The 20352-nt window shown below is 44.3% G+C and overlaps 1 protein-coding gene across 2 annotated transcripts; it reads left to right on the top strand.

Moving 5' to 3' along the window:
- The first annotated feature begins 1212 nt into the window (after nt 1–1212).
- nfatc2a (nuclear factor of activated T cells 2a) lies at nt 1213–19626 on the top strand. 2 transcript variants are annotated; one of them, XM_044039225.1, is made up of 10 exons: nt 1213–1413; nt 2160–3090; nt 3203–3371; nt 6244–6446; nt 6536–6708; nt 8081–8221; nt 10349–10404; nt 10531–10663; nt 10783–11490; nt 17554–19626. In XM_044039225.1, the coding sequence occupies exons 1-10, from the start codon at nt 1281–1283 to the stop codon at nt 17607–17609; spliced, it is 2703 nt and encodes a 900-aa protein (XP_043895160.1). In that variant the 5' UTR covers nt 1213–1280; the 3' UTR covers nt 17610–19626. The 2 variants fall into 2 exon arrangements, with proteins under 2 accessions (XP_043895160.1, XP_043895159.1); XM_044039224.1 differs by having other exon boundaries at nt 10783–11496.
- Nucleotides 19627–20352: the final 726 nt, after the last annotated feature.

The raw sequence follows: 20352 nt of genomic DNA, 5'->3' as shown, positions 1-20352 counted from the left end.
ATGTGTGTAGAACTTTCTAGCAGGCAAAGCTATTTATCTGTTTATTGTTGTAATTGGTATCAAAGCACTGTTGCCTTTAAGGTGCATTGTCAAAGCCCTTTTTTGTTATATATTACCTTCGTATGTGCCTTTGTAAATCTATCATCAGAACCTGTACGACTTGTCAGTTTTACTAACAAACTGCTGTCTAACTAACTAACTAACTACTAGCTGTCTAACTACTAACTGACCGCTGTCTAACTGCTGTTTAACTGTGTATGTGGAATAAGCCTTCAGAAAGACAGTCGAGTTGTACCCACCGTACTTGTTCTGCTTACCCTTTCCAGAAGGGAGTATTGAACTGAAAGGATCAGCCAGTAAAAATCTGGTCAATGTGCCACTGTAATATTGTGATTTCTTAATCATTTGAGGGGGGTGGGATGGGATGGGGGGTGTCCCTTTTCACTTTCGAGCTCCCGCCCCCCTGAAATGTCTGTGGACGCCACTGCACACAGACACAGAGGTGAAATGATGCTGATGTTATTTAATGGATAGATGTTTTTAGGGGGGAATGTGTGCCTCTCCGCTCAGTATTCAATAGTATTATTGTGCTGCTATCTTGACCAGGACTCCCCTGAAAGAAGAGATCTTCTATCTCAATGGGACCTCCCTGACTAAATAAAGGACACATAAAAATAAATAATGAAACACACAAACCAAAAAAAAACCCAGAATCAAAGCAGGAGTCTAATCCAGGGCTGTCTGGCATCCACCTGCAGCCTGTCCAGACTGTTCCAGTCCTGATTTACTGGACAGATGTCAGTGTCAGCAGCACCCTGCTGTGTCAATGCAGCGTGTCAAACACCCGGGGGCAGCACCAGGCTGCAGACTGCCTGTCAGTCTGTCAGGAAGCTCTCTCTCACGCACACACACACACACACACACACACACACTCATTCATTATCTCCAAACTACACGTTTACCTTCTGCGTGTCATCGACGCATCGTTGAATAAGGGAGGCGTGATCGGGCGCAGAGGTGAACAATTGTGCACTCAGTTAGAAACAGAGTAGACCCGCCTTCATGTGAACAGAAGTGAAACAGGAAACATGTGGTCCTCCTCACCTCCCGCAGATCACCGATGCATCACTTGACAGTTGTGCAGCAGGTTCAAATCCACATATGCGCAGCAGCCGCCGCAGCAGCAGCAGCAGCCGCACTACTACTACTACTTCAGCCGCGTCCCTGTCTGTCTGTCTGTCTGTGTGTCTGTCTGTGTCTGAGGCGCTCACATTAGACAGATGACCTCTTTTTACGACGAGAAAGATTTGGAGGAAGAGCTCAGTGGAGTGAACTACCCTGATGAGGACCTGCAGTTTGAGTATCTGTTTGAATATGAACCGCCTTGCAGCGACTTTGCTGCGGGAGACCAAGGTTTGTCCGAGGCTTCGTTTATTTGGAGCCGACTCTGCTCCATGTGTTTGGTTTGTTTGTTTGTTTGATCGTGAGTGCGCGGCCTGCAGAGGTTTTATTCATGTTGAAAGAGGGAATATAAGGCAAACAGGAAGTAAGTTTGACAGTCTTTCTGATGTGGCTCTGACATCTAACAGCCACGTGAGGACACATCAACACTGTTTGGTTGAAGGAAAAACCAAAAAATGTGCCTGTTTTTCTGGTGTTTTTTTTTTGGTGCACACCATTATGTTGTCAGTTGCAGGACTTTAGAAAAATGAGGACATTACTCTGCGGCATCTATAGCAAACCAAGGGGACAAACCAGCAGTGATTTGAGTGAAATCCATTCTGTTTATAAAAGGCCACCGTAGTTCCCTGACATGCTTTGGAGTCACCAGTAGATGGCACTACTTCTTACTCACTGGACCTTTTGATGAAATCCGCATCCTTGTTATGGTTTTATCTTATGTTGGTGTCGAATACACTTAAAAGCACTAATGAAACACACCTCATTCTCAAAAATGATCCACCCCGCATGCTAAGAGGCAAAATTATGTGGAAAAATGATGCAGATATGGAAATTGAAATGCATTGTTAAGATGAATTGTGGTTTTGTCGCAAATGTTAAGTAGAAGAAGAGGAAAAAAAAAACCAATGGATGTATGTGGAAAATATCTGTTGACGTTTGAAGTTTGTGATGCATTTTTAACCTCTGTTCTTCTGCAGATGACCCGAACCTCGCACCCCACAAAGTCCTCAGCCCTGAGTCTGAGCAGGCTTTCCCTCTGGAAGAGGCCTCTCCATACGGCATCAAGTCCTGCAGCCCCTCCTACAGTGAACACAACACTGAGGTTCTCTCGGGATATGACAACCAGGAGGCCCGACACTACCTGGATAGCACCCGGCCTGTGGGCCTCGCTCTGAGCCCGAGGATTGAAATCACGCCGTCCCGTGAGCATTACAACTATGTTCGGGACTCCCTGCAGAACCACCACCTGAACAATAGCCCGAGACCCACCCTCACTGTTCCTGGCCATGAAAGCCTTGCCTACCGCGAGCCCCAGTGCCTGAGTCCGGCCAGCAGCAACTCCTCCACCAGCTGGCACTCGGAGAGCTACTCCCCCTGGGCGTCTCCTTGTGTGTCCCCCAGCAGTGGCCAGAACCCTGGAGACCTCTGCCCCCGATTGCAGAATATCCACACTGGCTCCCCGCGCACCTCCCCAGGTACGTCTCCTCACACCAGCTTAGCTGACGACGGCCTGGGACACCGCTCACCCTCACCCAGACCTGGCTCCCGCTCCGCCTCACCGCAGGGCAAACGCACCTACGAAATGTACAGGAACCCAGGCTTAGTCCCTGGACACCGCTCCCGCAGTCCCTCCCCCCACAGTGGCCATGAAGATCACAACATAGGTGCCCACTATACTCACAGCAGCCTTGTCGATACCATGAATGGTTTTGGCACCGGTCAGCCAGGCCTGGTGCCCACTAAAATAGTCAAGACCTCCAACCAGGTTTACACTCTGTACCCAGAGAACCATGTTGAAAGCAACTACTTGGTTTCCAACGACCAGGACATGAAAACCAAACCCCCAACAGAGCCCTTCTTTGTTATCCCCCCAATCTGGTCCAAGCCGCTGGTTTCCAGCATCTGCAGGTAAACTCACCAGTTTTTTACTCATGCATGCAAGATAATCTCCCATCGTCCACCCGACATGTTACTGATGATCCTCATGTGTATTGTTTCCTGTGTCCCTTATGTTCCGTAGCATCCCCATGGCCTCTCTTCCTCCACTGGAATGGCCGATCCCCAGTCACACAGACCAGTATGAGCTCAGCATTGAGGTGCAGCCCAAGCCGCACCACAGAGCTCACTATGAGACGGAGGGAAGCAGGGGTGCAGTCAAAGCCCCTACAGGAGGTCATCCTGTTATACAGGTATGTACGCCCACCCACAATAAAAGGGCACATGACGTTAAGTGGCTGTATAATCCAAATTCCAAATATTGGACAGTTTTGCCCCTTCCTGCCTCAACTCAATTCAATACAATTTTATTTGTATAGCGCCAAATCATAACATACATTATCTCAAGGCACTGTACATAGACAGCATCAAGGAGAGTTCACACAATGAGCAAGCACTAGACATCAGTGGAGAGAAAAAACTCCCTCTTAACAGGAAGAAATCTCTGACAGAACCAGGCTCAGAAATGTGCGGTCATCTGCCTCGACCGGTTGGGGTGAAAGAAAAATGGGGTACAGCGAAGAGGTGGGGGACAGAAAGGGGGGAGAGAAAGGACAAGAGGGAGATGAGGTAGAGACAGAAGAGAGAGAGAGACCAGGAGCAGATACACAACAACTGTATCAAGTTACAAGTTTATACAGTCAGTGATATCGACTTTTTATTATAGCACAATAATAATGGTGATGATATGGGAACTCAAGGCTCTTGTTTTCAAAACGTGGAATTGAGAAGCGACACTTCTACCTGGTTTTCTACTGTGTTCATGCACATACGTATTTGTCCCACTGATGTTCTATTGTTATACTTATCAAACCCATGTTTGCATGTCAGAGACTGGAGAGTGAAAGTGTGTCTGCTCCAAGCGCAACAGCAGTGAATTATCACATGATGAGGCAACAATAATAGACGATTAAAACATTATACACAGTATGTCATATATGGATGAGGATTAATGAGGAGAAAAATATCCACACTCATTCCTCCATCTACATTTTATAAAAGCATCTTGTCGAGATGTTTTTGAGTGAGGCCTTTGGTTTGGTCACCTTAGGCATTTCTGACCCATCGCTGCAGCTTGGTGTGTTTCACTAACTCTTTCTGGCAACCTGGGTGTCAAAAATATGAGTTTCTGGGCTGTGGATCTAAAAGCCAGTATTTGTTCATCTCTGATGACACATCATGGTTATTTTATGGTTTCTACATTGCATACAAACTGATTAAAGTGATGTGTGACCATAAGACACACAGTCAGATTTGGTTTGATTGGCACTGGTGGTTTTACTGACTACAGGGCAGTCGTATGAAAATGACTCTTTGTGAGTGACTCTACTTTCACAGCACCTTTCCCTTTTTCTACTAAACAAATCATAGATGACCCAGACATGTGACGCATTGTAACCGCGCCGTAGCCTCACGTCAACCCACAAAAATTGAACTGGGGTCAGTGAGCGACACAGACGCTCGATTTTGTTTTCTTGCTTCCTCTCGGCCTAAAATAGTCTGCCGCTGTGTGCCTTGACCACACAAATAGACCTATGTTCATGTTGCCCCGCACTTCCTCTTACACGTCTCTCGACAGAGTGTGACAAATGAATGCTTGTGGTTTAGCTCGTCGAAGGTTTAGCTGCGACACACTTAAATGTGTTCTCCGAGACGATATTCATCGCCTGTGTGTCACTATGGCAACATTTCAAAGCTGTTTTTGTTTGTGATATTAGGGACTTGTTGCGAGTAAAGCTTCCCGTGTGTCTTTTCCATTTACTGCCCATCCCCAGAAGCCTCACCCTGAGGTCAGTTTTGCCCACTCTGCCAGACCAATCAGATGGTCAGGCCTGGTTAGCCACGGCTGCACTCCTTCACCTCATATTTCCCTTCCTCCTCTCCTCCTTTACTCTCTATGTTTTTTTCCTTTCCTTCCTCTCCTCTACACTACACACACTTTCTCTCTGAGCCTTGCACCCCTCCACTTTACTTTTCCTACACTGGTCTCTGTCATGACTCATTGCTCCTGCCACTGCCATGACAACCGGGCCGACTGCTCACATGGCCTGTAGAGTGTTTGCACTCGGCTCCCTCTGCTTCACTCTGTGTGTGTGTGTGTGTGTGTGTGTGTGTGTTAGCTACCTGGAATTGGACCCAGCATGCTCATTCATGTTGCCATAGTTTCTGCGTAAATCCAGCAGCAGCTGTGAGGCTGGACAGTTACGTCCACATCGATCATCTATTCGACAAGTGACTGATTTCTCAATACAATTAAAAAAAAAAAAACAGGCGTGTAGTGATGTTGGTGTTTCCTCCACCACTCTGCAACCAGTTTATTCCGCAATAAAGTTTGCTCTCAACACTGTGTGACGAAGGCAGCATTTAGATGCAAGTAGATGCCTTGTGGTTTTTGCAGGTTTCCTCAGGAGGCACTCACAGGTTAAAATGTAGACTTTCCTCTGTGTCTCGGTCTCCCCTTCTGTCTCTTTCTTGCGTTAGAAAAAGGTGTAAAAGCTCAACACTTCAGTCTGACAGTTTCAGTTCTCTTTGTGAAAGCTACTGTATTCTTCATCCAGTTATAAGAGAGGTTAGTGCAAAGCCATGGGACGTTGAGCTCTCTGCTGACTTCTGTTCAAGGCTGTAGATGGAAGACACATGTTTTTGCATGTGGGTCTGTCCCTGATTAGTCTCCACTCCGGGAAACAACATCTGGAAATGCAAAGACGGGACGAGGGGCAGTGGATCGAGAAACACAACCAGTTTGAAGGGTTTCAGACGTGTACTTTATACAATTCTCGAGGCCGACCAGTTAAATCATTGTTAAATCAAAATCGCGATTTGAGACGGCACAAGAAGTAAATGCTGAAACTTAGTTCTTCTATTCGTTATCACCGCACTCTCATGTGGAGGATTAAGCGTGAGAGGATGGATGGATGTTGTAATGATTAATAACATTTTAGATAAAATCGCAGTCGCCATATTGAGCAGAAAAAGACATTTTCTGTCTCTGTTTTGTTACCTGACAGCAGAAGGGGGGAAACAAAGAAATACAACACAGTTTCTTGTTCCCTTTTGTGTCTGCAGTTGCATGGTTATAGAGGCAAGGAGCCACTTGCCCTGCAAATCTTCATCGGTACAGCAGACGAGCGCATCCTCAAGCCTCACGCCTTTTATCAAGTCCACCGCATCACTGGCAAGACGGTCACGACCACCAGCTTCGAGAAGATCGTCAATGGCACCAAAGTCCTCGAGATCCCCCTGGAGCCAAAGAACAACATGAAAGCAATGTGAGATGATCACGGCACTCTTAATATACATGTGTGGAAACTTCCTGTTGTTCTGTTGCCATTGTTTTTATATTTCTTCCTTCACTTAGAATTGACTGCGCTGGGATCCTGAAGCTCAGGAACGCTGACATCGAGCTGAGGAAGGGCGAGACAGACGTTGGCCGGAAAAACACCCGGGTCCGTCTGGTGTTTCGTGTGCATATACCTCAGCCTGGAGGACAGCACCTCTCTCTCCAAGTGGCCTCAAACCCCGTCGAGTGCTGTAAGAAATTCCTCGTAAAAAAATGTGTTTGGGTCCTGACACACTGGTGTCTTTATGATGCATGCTTTGTTCTACTGATGTTTTCATCAGACAAAACGTTGTACATAATAAATATAATTTTAACAAAGAAAAAAAAGGACCTGCAGCTTGGAGCTGGTCACACAAAGACATCTTTATGCAAACCAGGGCCTCTATCCAGTAGGTGGGTGCTGCCCGTTTTTCAGTGTCTGTGTACCTGTGTGTATGGGCCCAGTAGTAAAGTCTATGTTTGTGAACATCGCCGCATGTGTACACAGTGTTATTAAAGCACCTGGTGTAATCAAACTCAAACAAAAGCTCCCTTTATCTGGCGTTACACAACACCCTGGTCGAGACATGTCATTAATCATATCAGAGCGAATATGCCCCTGTCATTGTAAAATAAATATAAAACGGAATTTTTTAATAATCTTAATTTCCCATCTCTGCTGCATTCACGGAAAAGGCAGAACAGAAGTCACACAATGAACCTTAAGAATAATGAACACCAAATCAGGCGACGCCTGCGGCACATCTGTCGGTCTCATCGATAAGCCGCCTTTTTTGCCGGTGACGGCGGCGTTTAAAGCGGCGCGGTCACCGCTGGCTGGTGTCATCCTCTTTGTTTTATCCGCAGATCTGTTCAAAGGTCACGCCGTTGTTTGTCGACACGTCAGTTTGCCTCAGTGAGCGCGAGGCAGCATCAGACCGTTAGTGTCCTTTGCATCTGTGAAGCTGCGGTGATTATATCAGTGACATTTTCTCTGTTTGTTTCCTTGAGGCACACAGGTCTGTACAGTATATACTGAGAGATCGCTCAATAGAAGACACTTGGACACTTCAAGATACCTGCTTGATATTTAAATGAGACTGTACGGAGTCAAGGAGACATGCACACGTGTCATTAATCTTTAATGACCTGAATTACTTTTGGTAGAATACTGTTTTTTGCCCCCTTTTCCTGTACAGTTTCCACCTCCCTCATCACAACTCCTACTTTGGGATTGTCAAAGAGAGTGTTTCGATTGTAGAATGACTCAGCATCACCTCTTTATTGTAAAACAGTCACTTGTCAGAAACCGATACGTAGCTTTCAAATGAAGCGCTACACGGATACAGTAGAAAGTGCCGCAGTTACTGTATGCGTCAATTCATCGCTCTGCTATAGTGATTCATTTATACACGACATGAAATGTCAACAAAGGCAGTGACAAGCGGTCTTCGCAAATCAAGTGTAGTCTTATAAAACTCTAAGCGAATGAGAAACTAATCGGACACAGTTACTAAATCGGATGAGCAAAATAAAATGAACTCCACTTTTTTCTATTTTCTACCCTCCTTTGTGTTCCTGCAGCTCAGCGTTCAGCACATGAGCTTCCCATGGTGGAGAAGCAGGACATGGACAGCTGCTCTGTTCTGGGCGGCCAGCAGATGATCCTGACTGGGCAGAACTTCAGCTCCGATTCCAAGGTCATTTTTACGGAGAAACGCCAGGGTAAGTGACACCAACACACGTCAGCTCCTCCTCGTGCGAAATGACACGTGATTCCGACTGAAATGCATCACCCGGAAATCGAGCCCGGGACTACATTTACAAAACCTACACAGTCTGTTTGCATCTGCTCGGTCTGTTCTCATGCAATATAACATTAGGGATAACTCATAAGTAGACACGTCTACACACGTTTATAGCTTTTCTATTTCTCCGTGTGAGCCGTGTGGGTGATTTGCATGATCCAAATGATAACACTGCTGCCTGACTTCCTGTTGCCCTTTTCTTCCTCACTGACACACTGTGATGCCTTATCTCTTCCCAAATGGCCCTTTTTTTGCATGCATATCTGGCTCATGTTGACTCTGAAGAGCATCTGGGTCGAAATTGGATAATTCTACTTTCACCTCCTTCTTATTATGTCATTATGGAGTGGTTACATTATGCCGCTCTTATAGAATAATCATGATGTTATTTCACATCTTACTGTGGTCAGAAAAGTGCAGGACGTGTTGTAAATCATGACCACTTCCTCAGTTCATTGCCTCTGTATGTTGATCAAAAACAAAAATTGGGGGATGGACAGTTATGTGAAAAAGACCTTTTTGAGAGGTCTGATATCGTGACTAACTGACTCCACTGCCGTCAGACAGACAGAGTGCTTGGCTTTCTTAGCTGCTGGTGCTCCACATAAAACTTGGACGTGCAAACGCAGGCTAACTTTTCTCTGTGCGGGGTTCCCTGCTGCTGTGTGACGACACAGCACAGTAATGGATAGTAAGACAGAGATGGAAAAAGAAATCTAATGAAGAGGGATTGCCATTGTTTTGGAGAGATTCTCTATGACACAAAGTCCTGGACAAGTACAGCTCAGAAATGCCTCAAAATGAGAGGCGGCTGGAGCTTCTCTGGCTCGTGACTTTTTTGGACATGGAGAGTTGTGCGGAGCAAAGGAAAGCTTTCCCAGCCAAGTCAAGCCCTCTCTGTCGGTTTCTCCAGCTCCTGCTCCTCCCCTTTTCCACGTCCACACACATTTATCTCCAAAGGGAGAACAAGAGTCGGGGTATCCCTTGGAGTAGAGTTGCAACAAAAAGCAAACAAATGCAGCGCTGACGCCAAGAAAGCACTAGTCATCATGTTTTGCTTGAGAAGCGGAGAGAGTTGATCATAAAAATTAGCTTTTGAAAAAAGTTTGGCAACACATATGGAATCCCCCTTCTTCCTCCTGACTCATTTAACCCATGTGTTTTTAATTTGCTATTTGACAGAGGGTTTCCCACCTCCATTGACATTTACAAAGAACTCACTGCAGCATGTCACATCATGTGTTTGGGCACGTAGAGTTTACATTTCATTTATTGAATGTTTTTCTCCCAAATGACGGCTTAATCTGACGTAGCATGACAAAGACCATTATGGCTGTGGATAAGGACGCGTTGCACTTTCTGCTTTCTACATAAACACACCGTCAGCAGTGAATTTGACAGGTGTGTCTCCCACAGACACATTTCTCTCACGCGTTGGAGGGAACTTGACGGTCACCCCTTTGTCAAATGAGTTCACAGAGTGCTGAATAATTCTATCAACTCCACACGACTCTCACGTCTGTGTTTTCTCAGTGTGGTGGTGTTTAGATCTTGTGTTGCCTGGCAGCATTCCTATGCTGCATGCAGGAAGCGATTTGTGCTAGTGAAGCAAGACGTCTGCAAACAGGTTGGAGCACTAGTACAAAAAAAAATCTGGCTGTTCAGCAATTTGATGGAATGGAGGGTTCTTGCCCCCAGCTTGACAGAGCCTGTTTTTTCGAATGAAGAATGCAGCGTAAGATAAAACCAAACTGCAGCAGTGTAACAACAAAAATCACCAGAAGGTACACACTGCAGCTTCAAGTTGTCTGTGCATTATTTGTATTTGAATCAGCTGAGGGAAACTTCCCCTGTTTGCCAAAACAAAATACAAAAAACAAGGATCATGTACTTTCTCCAATAGTCAGGATTCAGCATTTTCCCGATTTACAAGTTTGGAAGCGTGTGCAGCAGCATCTGGAATCTACCGACCTTCCTTTCACTGCAAAGCTAATGATCACAGACTGAGATTAGTTTTTCACGCTCTCTCCTTGCTTCCCTCTAGATGGGCAGCAAATTTGGGAAATGGAAGCAACGGTTGACAAAGATAAGAGCCAGCCTGTACGTATTTCTTAAACATTCATATCATTCCTTGCTCAATCTCGCAAAACAGCGAAATCAGCTGTTTTGAACTAGCATCTCAGATCAAACAAGATCAGTTTCGGAACATCGTGTACTGTCTTTTAGAGTATGCTGTTTGTGGAGGTGCCGTCCTACCGAGACACGTCTGTCTGCCATTCAGTCAAAGTGAACTTTTACGTCATCAACGGCAAGAGGAAGCGCAGCCAGCCTCAACACTTCACCTACACACCACTGGCATGTAAGAACACTCATGCCTCTCTGTGGTGTGCTAATATCACACTGTACACTAAGATAATACCAATCCTCTCAGCAAGTTTACAGCCATTGATTTCATATTTTGCCTTTTTTTTTTTACAGCTCCGTCCATCAAGACAGAGCCCATAGATGAGTATGAACCGGACCACATGGGCTTTGCTATTCCTCAGATCTTAGGCTTATCCCCCCATTCGTACTACCATAATCCGCGCAGCGTCGTCCACCCAGACAGCAGCCTGGTGTCCAGTATGGCCTCCTGCCAGCGTCTCAGCTCAAGCCTTCCAAACCAAGACACGCGTTTCCAGCAGCAGAGCCCGGCCATTGTCTTCTCTCGCGGGGGCAAGAGTCTGAGTGGCAGCCCCAGCCTTTATCAACAGACTGGAGGGATGATGCCAGACCCCCACCGGTCAGTCCTGGTCCACACAGGCACCCCAACTCAATCCGTAGGTCCCATTGGTGCAGGCCAGCACCCTTCGATCATCCAGTTTTCCCCCACCAACCACCACCTTCTTCGGGTAGCAGACCCTCAACCTCTCGCCGCCCTTCAGCCTGACACCCAGCAGATCATATACTGCGACGGCTACTCTCCACAGGCAGCCACTGCCCACTCGCCCACACCTCCTCAGGCTCAGGCAGCGGTGACCCACCCTCAGCACTATCCGACTGTGATCCAGCAGCAGCCCTGTGTGCAGAAGGGGCAGCAGAAAAGTCGGGCTCCAACCGACGGCGGGCAGATGGAGGCTCCAGGAGACTCGCAGAGGAGGGTGACCGTCAAAGAGGAGAACCTGGACCAGGCCTACCTAGATGATGGTGAGTGTAAGTTGTTGCTTTTATACTCTGAGTGAGTGTGATGGCTTGTTGTGTCCTTCACAGTGTGTGTCTTAATAATAAACAGACAGTCAAAGTGATGGATACGTGCGGTTTCCCTTTTTGTGAAGGAGATGGATGATGAGACATGCTGATAGAGATGTGACTTGTCCTTTGAAACAATTCAAGGATATTTACATTATCTGCAGTGTCTCCTCTACATATATCCTGGTGTGATCTACATTCTCTCTGAACAAAGCCAACAGAACAAACCAACACTATTAAAACAATCCTTGCCAGGAGGAATAGTTATGTTCCACTCAAGGTGGAAATAACAGGGATTATGAGTCATATGTTTATACTCGTGCTTGTCAACCTCGTTACCCTCCGACTGAATTAATGTCAGGCCACATCCAACAGAAGGCGAAAGGGTTGCGCCTCTTCCTTGTTTGAAGTTAAAGGTTCTACAAGTTATATTATGTTTTATAATGAAACGACAAAGTGACGCAATATGTTTCTTTTCTTTAGCCCATGTCAGTCGGGTGAGATTCAAAGGCAGTTTGTTGTCATCACGCTGCTGTCCTCTCTGCTGGTCGCAGGGGTTCATCTGGCTCCACCACACATCAGGAAATGATTTTTTTTTCTTTCCCCCTCTTGCTGGCATTAAAGACAAGAGAGGGAGGGAGAAAAAAGTGTCACTCTCCTGCCCGCCTGGACATGTTGACACTGTTATGAAGTGAAAAACAACTTCCATGGCAACCATTGTCAAACTGTGGAACGGGCTGCCTGGGAGAGCTGGGGAAAGCCTCTTTGTTTGTTGTAGTTGGCCGGGGCTTCTCCTTGGCCTTACGCCCCTCAATTCTGTGGGGGAACCCACCAGAGGATTAGCTTTTTTCCGACCATGGGATGCTGCCAATCTGGCAAAAGAAATTCCTATTTGCAGCTGCTCTCCTCCAGAAATCCAGCCTGAACCCTGTAAGATAGCAGGAGGGTGGAGGGTACTTTGCAGGAAAAGGAAAGGGACTATGTCTGTGTGTGTGTGTGTGTGTTTCAATGGAAAAAATTAAACAAAGAAAAAAGGCCAGCAGTGGAATTTGTGTTTTTTGGATGGAACTCTGCTGTAAACATCAACAGTGTTGTGATTTGTTGATTTAACATGGAGGAGGAACAGTCGTACTGGACTTTCTGTTTGATCCTCCCATCATCAAAAGGTAATGACAATCTGTCAGTTTCCCAAGGTGCATCTTTGTTAAATTTTAGTTGAAAATTAAAAGGAAAAGCAGTAACCAAAGATGGTTGGTAAATATCCTTAATATTTCTGTATATTCTAGTTAAAACAATATTTGGCAATTCTTTAGCTACAATATAATGCGTCCATTTTTGAAACCATGTTACTGAAGTGCTGTCGGGTTTGACGTCCCTTCCCGACACTCTGACAGGTGATAATCCACCCACCAGCATCACTGTTGCATCACTCTTATGAGGAACACAAATGGGGGACTTCCCAATATTGAAAACCATTTTTTTCTTTTTTTCTTTTTTTCAAACAAAGGGCGAGAAGATAAGTGAGGTTAAAAAAAAATCCCTCTGTGTCTGACTGCATAGCTGTTGCCCTATGATCCTTACCACAGACGCATCATTTATGTTGGGACCATGAAACACATTTTCAAAGTGATACTGTCAACATCACTCATCGAGACATGTGCTTCAGTCTGTAGTCATTTTTGAAGCCGCGTCGATGCCACATCCTGGTATCGTCACAGTATTGTGGTTGACAACTGTCACATCTCGGAGGTGCCTGAACTGTGTCACCTTCAGTGAAAGAGTATTAAATGAAAGTCTTTTTAGTTTTGTACCCAAACTTGGGTCATTATCTCTCCCACACAGAGAGCTTTTTTCTTCAGCCCTCACACAGGTTCCCATGCCTCTGATTGGTGCCCAACAAAATCATTTCTGCTTGATTCAATCTATTGAATCGAAAACAGAAATGCATGTGCAAGTCTGTATTACCATTGAACCCCAAAGGTCAAGAATGTCTGGCATACGTCACCGCTTGCCACGTCGTTTTTAAAAAAAACAGTAAAAACGACCCACTGGCATAGCCAACAAAGGCTGAGAATGACAGATTTAGTGGGTGTGGAATAAAGCCCAGAGGCAGTGGAGCAGGTGAAATTGTTCCAGCAGGTAGAGATCAGAGCAGGAGAGATAAAGCACATAGCAACAGCCTGGTGGACACGCATTAGTCTCAGCTCACTTCCATCCCATTTGAAAGGCTTGGTCAAATACGCAGTTAGGACTTATCCAGACAGTGTTGCAGCCATAGTGACGAGGCGTGACAGGTCTTAGAAGACACTTACCATTGTATGCATGTACAGGAAATGTATTTTAACCATACATAGTTTTCCATTTTTGTCGTGTACTTCCTCTTGCTACGTCGTTGCTGTGAATTCATTAGCCCTCCGGTGACCCTGTGAGCTAACAATGTGTTGTGAGCCGACACATTGCCATGGCGGTGACAAACTGGTATAATGTCCATGATCCCATTCTGAATTCAAAGGTCAAAGAAAGAGTACGACAGATGCGATCTTTGCTTTTGAGAGTGTTGATGGAGAAGTATGGAGACGGTGTCTTTGTGGATGTGGAGAAAGTTTACTGTTGGATGCCAAGAGAGGAACTGTTATACTGTATGAGGAAGTCTGCAGTGGCAGAGATGTATGTGAGGGTGGTGCAGGACATGTGTGAAGACAGCGAGACTGTGGTGAGGTGTGCAGCTGCAGTTTCGGATGGGTTCAAGGAGGATTACGTCAGGGATTATCTCTGAACCCCTTCTTCTTTGCAATGGTGATGGACAGGTTGACAGGTGAGGTCACACAGGTGCTTCTGTGGACTATGTTGTTTGCAGAAGACATGAGAGCCTGGAGAGGTGGAGGTATGCACTGGACAGAAGAGGAATGAAGGTTAGTAGAAGCAAGACAGAAGACGTGTGTTTGAATGACCGTTTTAGTCTGATTGAGTCAGGCAATCGGACAAACTTAACAAGTATACATGCGGAGGAAATAAGGTGAGATAGTCATGGTTTGATCATGTGCAGAGGATGGATGGAGAATATATTGAAGAAAGGATGTTGAAGGCGGAGCTGCCAGGCAGGAGGAAACGAGGCAGACCACAGAGAAGGTTCATGGATGTTGTGAAAGAGGACATGAGGACAGTTGGTGTAACAGAAGCTGAAATGGTCTCAGATGATCCACTGTAGCGACCCCTAAAGGGAGGAGCCGAGAGAAGATTAGGCTAAACTAATTTGTGAGTTGGTTAGTAAATATCCTTGATAAGATGTCATCATCGTCTGACATCTGAAGATACAACACTGCAGCAGTTCCTTCTTCTGCCTTTGTGTGTTTCCTTCTCATCTGTGGTGGATGCGTTGAAACAAAAAGGGTGGATTTGTTCTAAAAAGACAATATTTAAGTGAGACTGGTGCCCTTCCCTCAGACAAAGCTTGGAAAAGATGTGCCTTCTCCACCTTAGTTGACTGGCTTCAATTTCTGGATGCCTGTGCGATTCTAATTATGGTATTCCATCTGAAACTGAAGCCTACCTCCCACTTTGAAAACCATGGATTGTATCAGTTGCTTTGACTTAGTACAAAAGCTGGAACCCTTTAATAACTCTGCTAAAATTTGGAAGGTGTTTTGGCGTTAAGAATGGGATTTATTGTCCAGTTCTTCAATTGGAATCATATTAAACGGGATCTTTTCAGAGAGAATGTAGAGAGAAATGCAACCAGTAAGTCTTTGTCTGAGCATGCGGGTCTGGTGAGCATAGTTCCAGGTCAGAGGCAGTTAGCACTGACATGTGGTTAGATCGCTGGTTTGCTGTCGCTCCACTCACTCTCCATTCTCTCTCTCTAACCTGTGAACACACCGGGCGCCCCGTTTGTCCACACACACACACACACACACTGTATGTGTATGCAAATCAGCGCCAACAGACAAACACACACATTCCAGCTCTCACAGCACGCAGTTTGCAGCGACTGAGTCAGCTACTGTACAAGGTGTCTCTCTCTCTCCTCACACCGTGGGTTTGTTAAACAGTGCCGCTCATTGGTGCAGGAGTAAGTAGCCAGACATTCACCCTCTGAAGAGACTAGTCCGAGTGTTCCCTCAGCCAACCTCAAATAGCCAGTCCGTGCCAACCCTTCATTAGATGCAGTTAAAGCCCCACTGTGTGTTTCCCCCCGCTGTGGTGCTCCGGCTGCTTCTCTAAGCTCGTTTTATGCTCAGGAAAAATCCTGTGGCACCACTGGGGAGATGAAAGTTTCTTTAAGGCATTAAGTGTCAGAGGGAATTCCTCTACAAACTAAAATAAACAGGGATGCTGATGTTGTGACGACAGCCGAGCACCCAGTTTGGCTGCTCCCTCAGTCCAGCAGCTCTCAGATGCTGCTGCTCTGGCTATAAAACATGCTCATTGTTGAGCTGCTGTTGCTCTTTCACATCTGCAAATGATCAGATAGACGGTCAGTAGCAGAGACAGGGAGTCAGACAAAGACTGGTTTGTTGGTGGGTAGAGCATCTCGGAGCTGTTGTGACTGATGTGTGCAGCATACAAATTAGAAATCTTATTTCCTCTTCCAGCCCAAATCGTCTCAAACAGGAATATTCCATCACTTTGCAACACATACTTTTTTTTTAATTTTCTGGTTCAAAGTTCTGTTTTTGACATGTGATTTCATTCTACACGTGTTTTAATAACTACACCCATCACCTAACCACTATGTAAATCAAGGCTTTACATAGTTTGCACATACACCAGCTGAATACAGTTCCTCTTCCTCGAGTATATTGTTTCTTTCAATACAAATGGAAATATTCACTCATTTCATCTTCCATTTATTTCTCAAACCTATCAAAAAAAAAACAATAATCAGATTCTGTTTTAATATTGTCGTCTTGCTTTTTACCATGGTTACAAAATGACATGACATGATAAGCCCCTCGAATGGTGTGGTTACAGGCAAAAAGCTTTTTTGGCTTTCTCTGAAATACTCGGATTACTCATCGGGCCTAAATGTGCTCCCAGTGGCACAGTGGAAGCAGAGGCACCAGCCTGTAATTTCTCCCAAGTGCTCGTGCGCACACAGTGGACTTCCGGGCTGGAGCTGCCAGCTGAACACAGACCGTGGGCCTTATCTGGAGAAGTGACATACTACACATAGTTGTGCGATAAAGAACAAAGTGCTGACGGCAAGACTTCTGAGTGTGTGTGTGTGTGTGTGTGAGCAGATGTATTGATCACTTAAAACTGCTTATCTTAACAACACGTACACCAGAAAAAAACACACTGCATTTTACCTCATTTAAACTTAATCTACAGTACTTAAAATGTACAAATTGGTGTAGATTATTATTACATATTATGATAATACTTATTACCAGATTGTTAATAGCAAATGATAATAAGGAGATCATATTCATGTTATTTCTAAAGGCATATACAGGCTATAACTTAAAAAAATGACTACTACTACAATGAATGTAATACTTTCTCATGAAAATGTTGGGGCATTAAAATCAATAATTACCATATTTTATTTTTAAGTTTAAATGAATCCACCCTTATGCCCCATAATTACTGTTGCCATGACCCATATTTTGAAGGTGTTATAATTATTTCCCTGTTTGCGAGACTTATTTTGACTTTACTGTAACGTAAAGTGCTGTTTTTTTTTTGTGTTGCTTTTTGGCACCTTGTGTATTTTTAGAACTGAAAGTTTCCATTCCTACACTCCTCTTCAGTTGATATGTATGTGCGCTGTGATGCGAGCGAGTGCAGGATGTTAACTCCTGCATGCACTTGTGTAGCTCTACCTCTAGTGGTTGCTCAGCATTAATGCAGTGCTCCTCCGCCTCCCACTGAACAGAAACAGAGAGTATCAGTCGCGTCCTAATGACTTGCTGTAAGCGGAATTTAAGAATCATTCTAATTGTTCTGCTTTCAATGGATAAACACTGGAATGAATCAAACTGTTGTCTAACATGCCTTCTCTTTCTTTTCTCTTTGCAGTGAATGAGATCATAAGAAAGGATCTGACCGGCGTCCACGCCAGAGGGCAGACATAGATGACGGACTGGAGCAGGAAATGACAAGATAAACACACACACACACACACACACACACAGAAGGAGAGAGAGAGAATGAGTGAAAGAGAGAGAGAGTCCTCAATTTTCCAGTAAGGTGACGCACTTCCACTGACAATCACACCTCTTCTTCTTCATTTTCTTAACCCATAGAGGTACAGTAGAAACATTAGCACCAGACTCTTGTGTTTGCTCTGGATGTTTTCCCACAATTAAACATTGGAGAAACAGAAGAATTAGCGCGACCCATTACGTCTGCCGCAGGTTTCCAACGAACTGAGGAATAACAAAAGGCAAACAGGCCTAATGTGCCCATTTCTGATCATTCACTCAACACATTCCATGTTTTTTTAACAAGGGGGGGGTGGAGAGAAAGAAAGAAAAAGAAGATCAAATCAAGTAGTCATGCTTCCTCAACAATTGAATCACATGTTTGCCTCGCTTGTGTGAACGACGGTTCTGAAGCATTTCCAGGAGATAAAACTTCACTTCAAAATACCAAAAAATGTCTCCTAAAAATGCGACTTATCGGATCATTTTCGTGACCAAAAGCATTTAGATTTTTTTTTGGTTTAATTCCTCTTGCACAAGTTTTTTTTTGTTTGTTTTTCTTTGTATGCAGTTTCATAAATAGAGTATCCAAAGAGTGTCCTAAGCTTACAATGCCGATCATCTCATTTTGAAGTGTTGAAGCAGTTTTCGAATAAAAGATAAACGTTAGATGTACACTGCCTTAACACACACACACACACACACACACATACTGTATATATACATATGAACTATTGTGACGCCTCCTAATATGCACTGCTTTCAATAACGAGGGGGTGGATGTCTCTTTTCTTTTACATAAATATATATATATATATATTATATTGATTTATGTGAATGACGCAGCATTTTATATTCCTAAAATATATATTACATTGTATTCAGGTGAGATGCCAAAGTTCTACATATGGAGCCTGTGACGCCGTCTGTCCACGTTTCCTTAATGATTCCTATGCTCAATTCTACGTTTACAATCATGTAAAAAAAAAAAAAAAGGAAATGTTTCTGACGTTTGGCTCGTGGAAGCTGGAAAGATTTAGATTTAGTACATTTTGAAGATGGTGGTTTTTGTGCTTCATTTTTATGGGTGCCATTTTATTTCCTCCCAAATTTGATTGTAATAATAAGTGATTTGTCGCGGTGTAACGAAAGTGTCATGTTTCTGTGTGTGCACGTTGTGTATCAGAGTGCCTTTCGTGTGCAGCACACCTTTTATTTTTAATCTCAGTGCCGTCGCACTGTGCTGTAAAAGCACAGTATATGGATTATTGGTTTGAAATATGCAACACGTCTGGATTTCTACCTTAAAAGTGTCGGAGTGTAAAAACACATTAGTTTAGAAAGTTAAAGGAAAAAAAGACTCAATCTGAATTTTTAATATTCGATATGGACCTATTTGATAATAAGATTATATTTTGTAATAATATTAGTGAAGCTAATATCGGTCTTTTAATGATATCTCTCATTGAGCCAGTACAGCACAAGTGAATTCGACTTTTCTTGAATGTAATCTTTATTCGATCATTTTCCTATTTTCTGTAAATACAAAGTGTCGTTAGTCCGTTTGTTATGATAAAGTTTAGACAGCAATCTTGTTGTTATGTTATGTATTTTTATTTGCATTCATTTATCATTATATCTTGTTATATCTGTTTTATCACGTTGTTTGGAGGTCGTTTCCTCTGAAGGGAATTATGATACATTACCTTAAAACTTGTTCAAGTGTCCCCTGAATCGGTTCTGTTTTTTTTTGTTCTTGCGATTGTTATAATTATTATTTCTCAACCCTTGAAGAAATCTTTAGCAATGAAAAGGGTTATTAAGTCTAATTTCTTTGTTGATAGTTGTGTTGTATGTGTCTACTCGACTTTGTGCCCTCTTAAAAAGTCTGTTCCATGCTATTTTTGTATCCTGAAAAAGTAGAAATAAATAATAACCATACACATTACAGTCATCCTTGTGTTGAATATAACATTTCCACGCTCTGGCCTCGACTTCAGGCAACAGCCTCAGTTTGTTCTCTGCTGTTCATGCAGTAGAGAGAGCTCCGAGGTGTCTGTTCACTGTCTATGGCGTAGATTATGAGAGGAAAATTGAAAGATTATTAGTCTCACAGCAGACAGTGACTCATCAAATGCTCCCCTCCTGTCCTGAGCCAGGAAAAGAGAAACCCCTGGGAGCTCCAGCATGTTTGTTTACAATTAAAGCTGCACAAAAAACATTCCAAACCTAAAGCTGAACCTGGTGATGTTGTGTTGTTTACACGGGCACAAGTTTCAATGGACTCTACACATAGTTTCAAACCCAAATCCTGCCCCAAATAACAACAAGAGAAGGAACTCGCATGCCCCGGGGCTGGAGTTGCCATGGAGACAGCTTGTTTGGTGCTTGGTCCGTGAGTGGGGAGGGCTCTGTGAATGAACCTTGTGTTCAGGAAGTCTCTGGTCATGACATCACCGCGGGTGAAAAAAAAAAGCAGCACGTGGGCTTCTCTGCATGAGCCGTCTCCAGCCCACTCGTTACAGATATGCCACGATGACTCACGCGGCCTTTAGCGATCAATGGTGTAATGGGTTGGGAGCGCACACAGATATACAGTGTGAAATGGGACAAGAATGAAATACATGATGAGCTTGGCATTTCATTCAGCTCACTCAAGTGTGCTTTTCCACAC

Source organism: Solea senegalensis, linkage group LG11, assembly GCF_019176455.1.
Source record: "Solea senegalensis isolate Sse05_10M linkage group LG11, IFAPA_SoseM_1, whole genome shotgun sequence".
NCBI lineage: Eukaryota > Metazoa > Chordata > Actinopteri > Pleuronectiformes > Soleidae > Solea > Solea senegalensis.
Note: the sequence above shows the minus strand (reverse complement) of the source record. Positions and strands in the feature narration are given on the sequence as shown.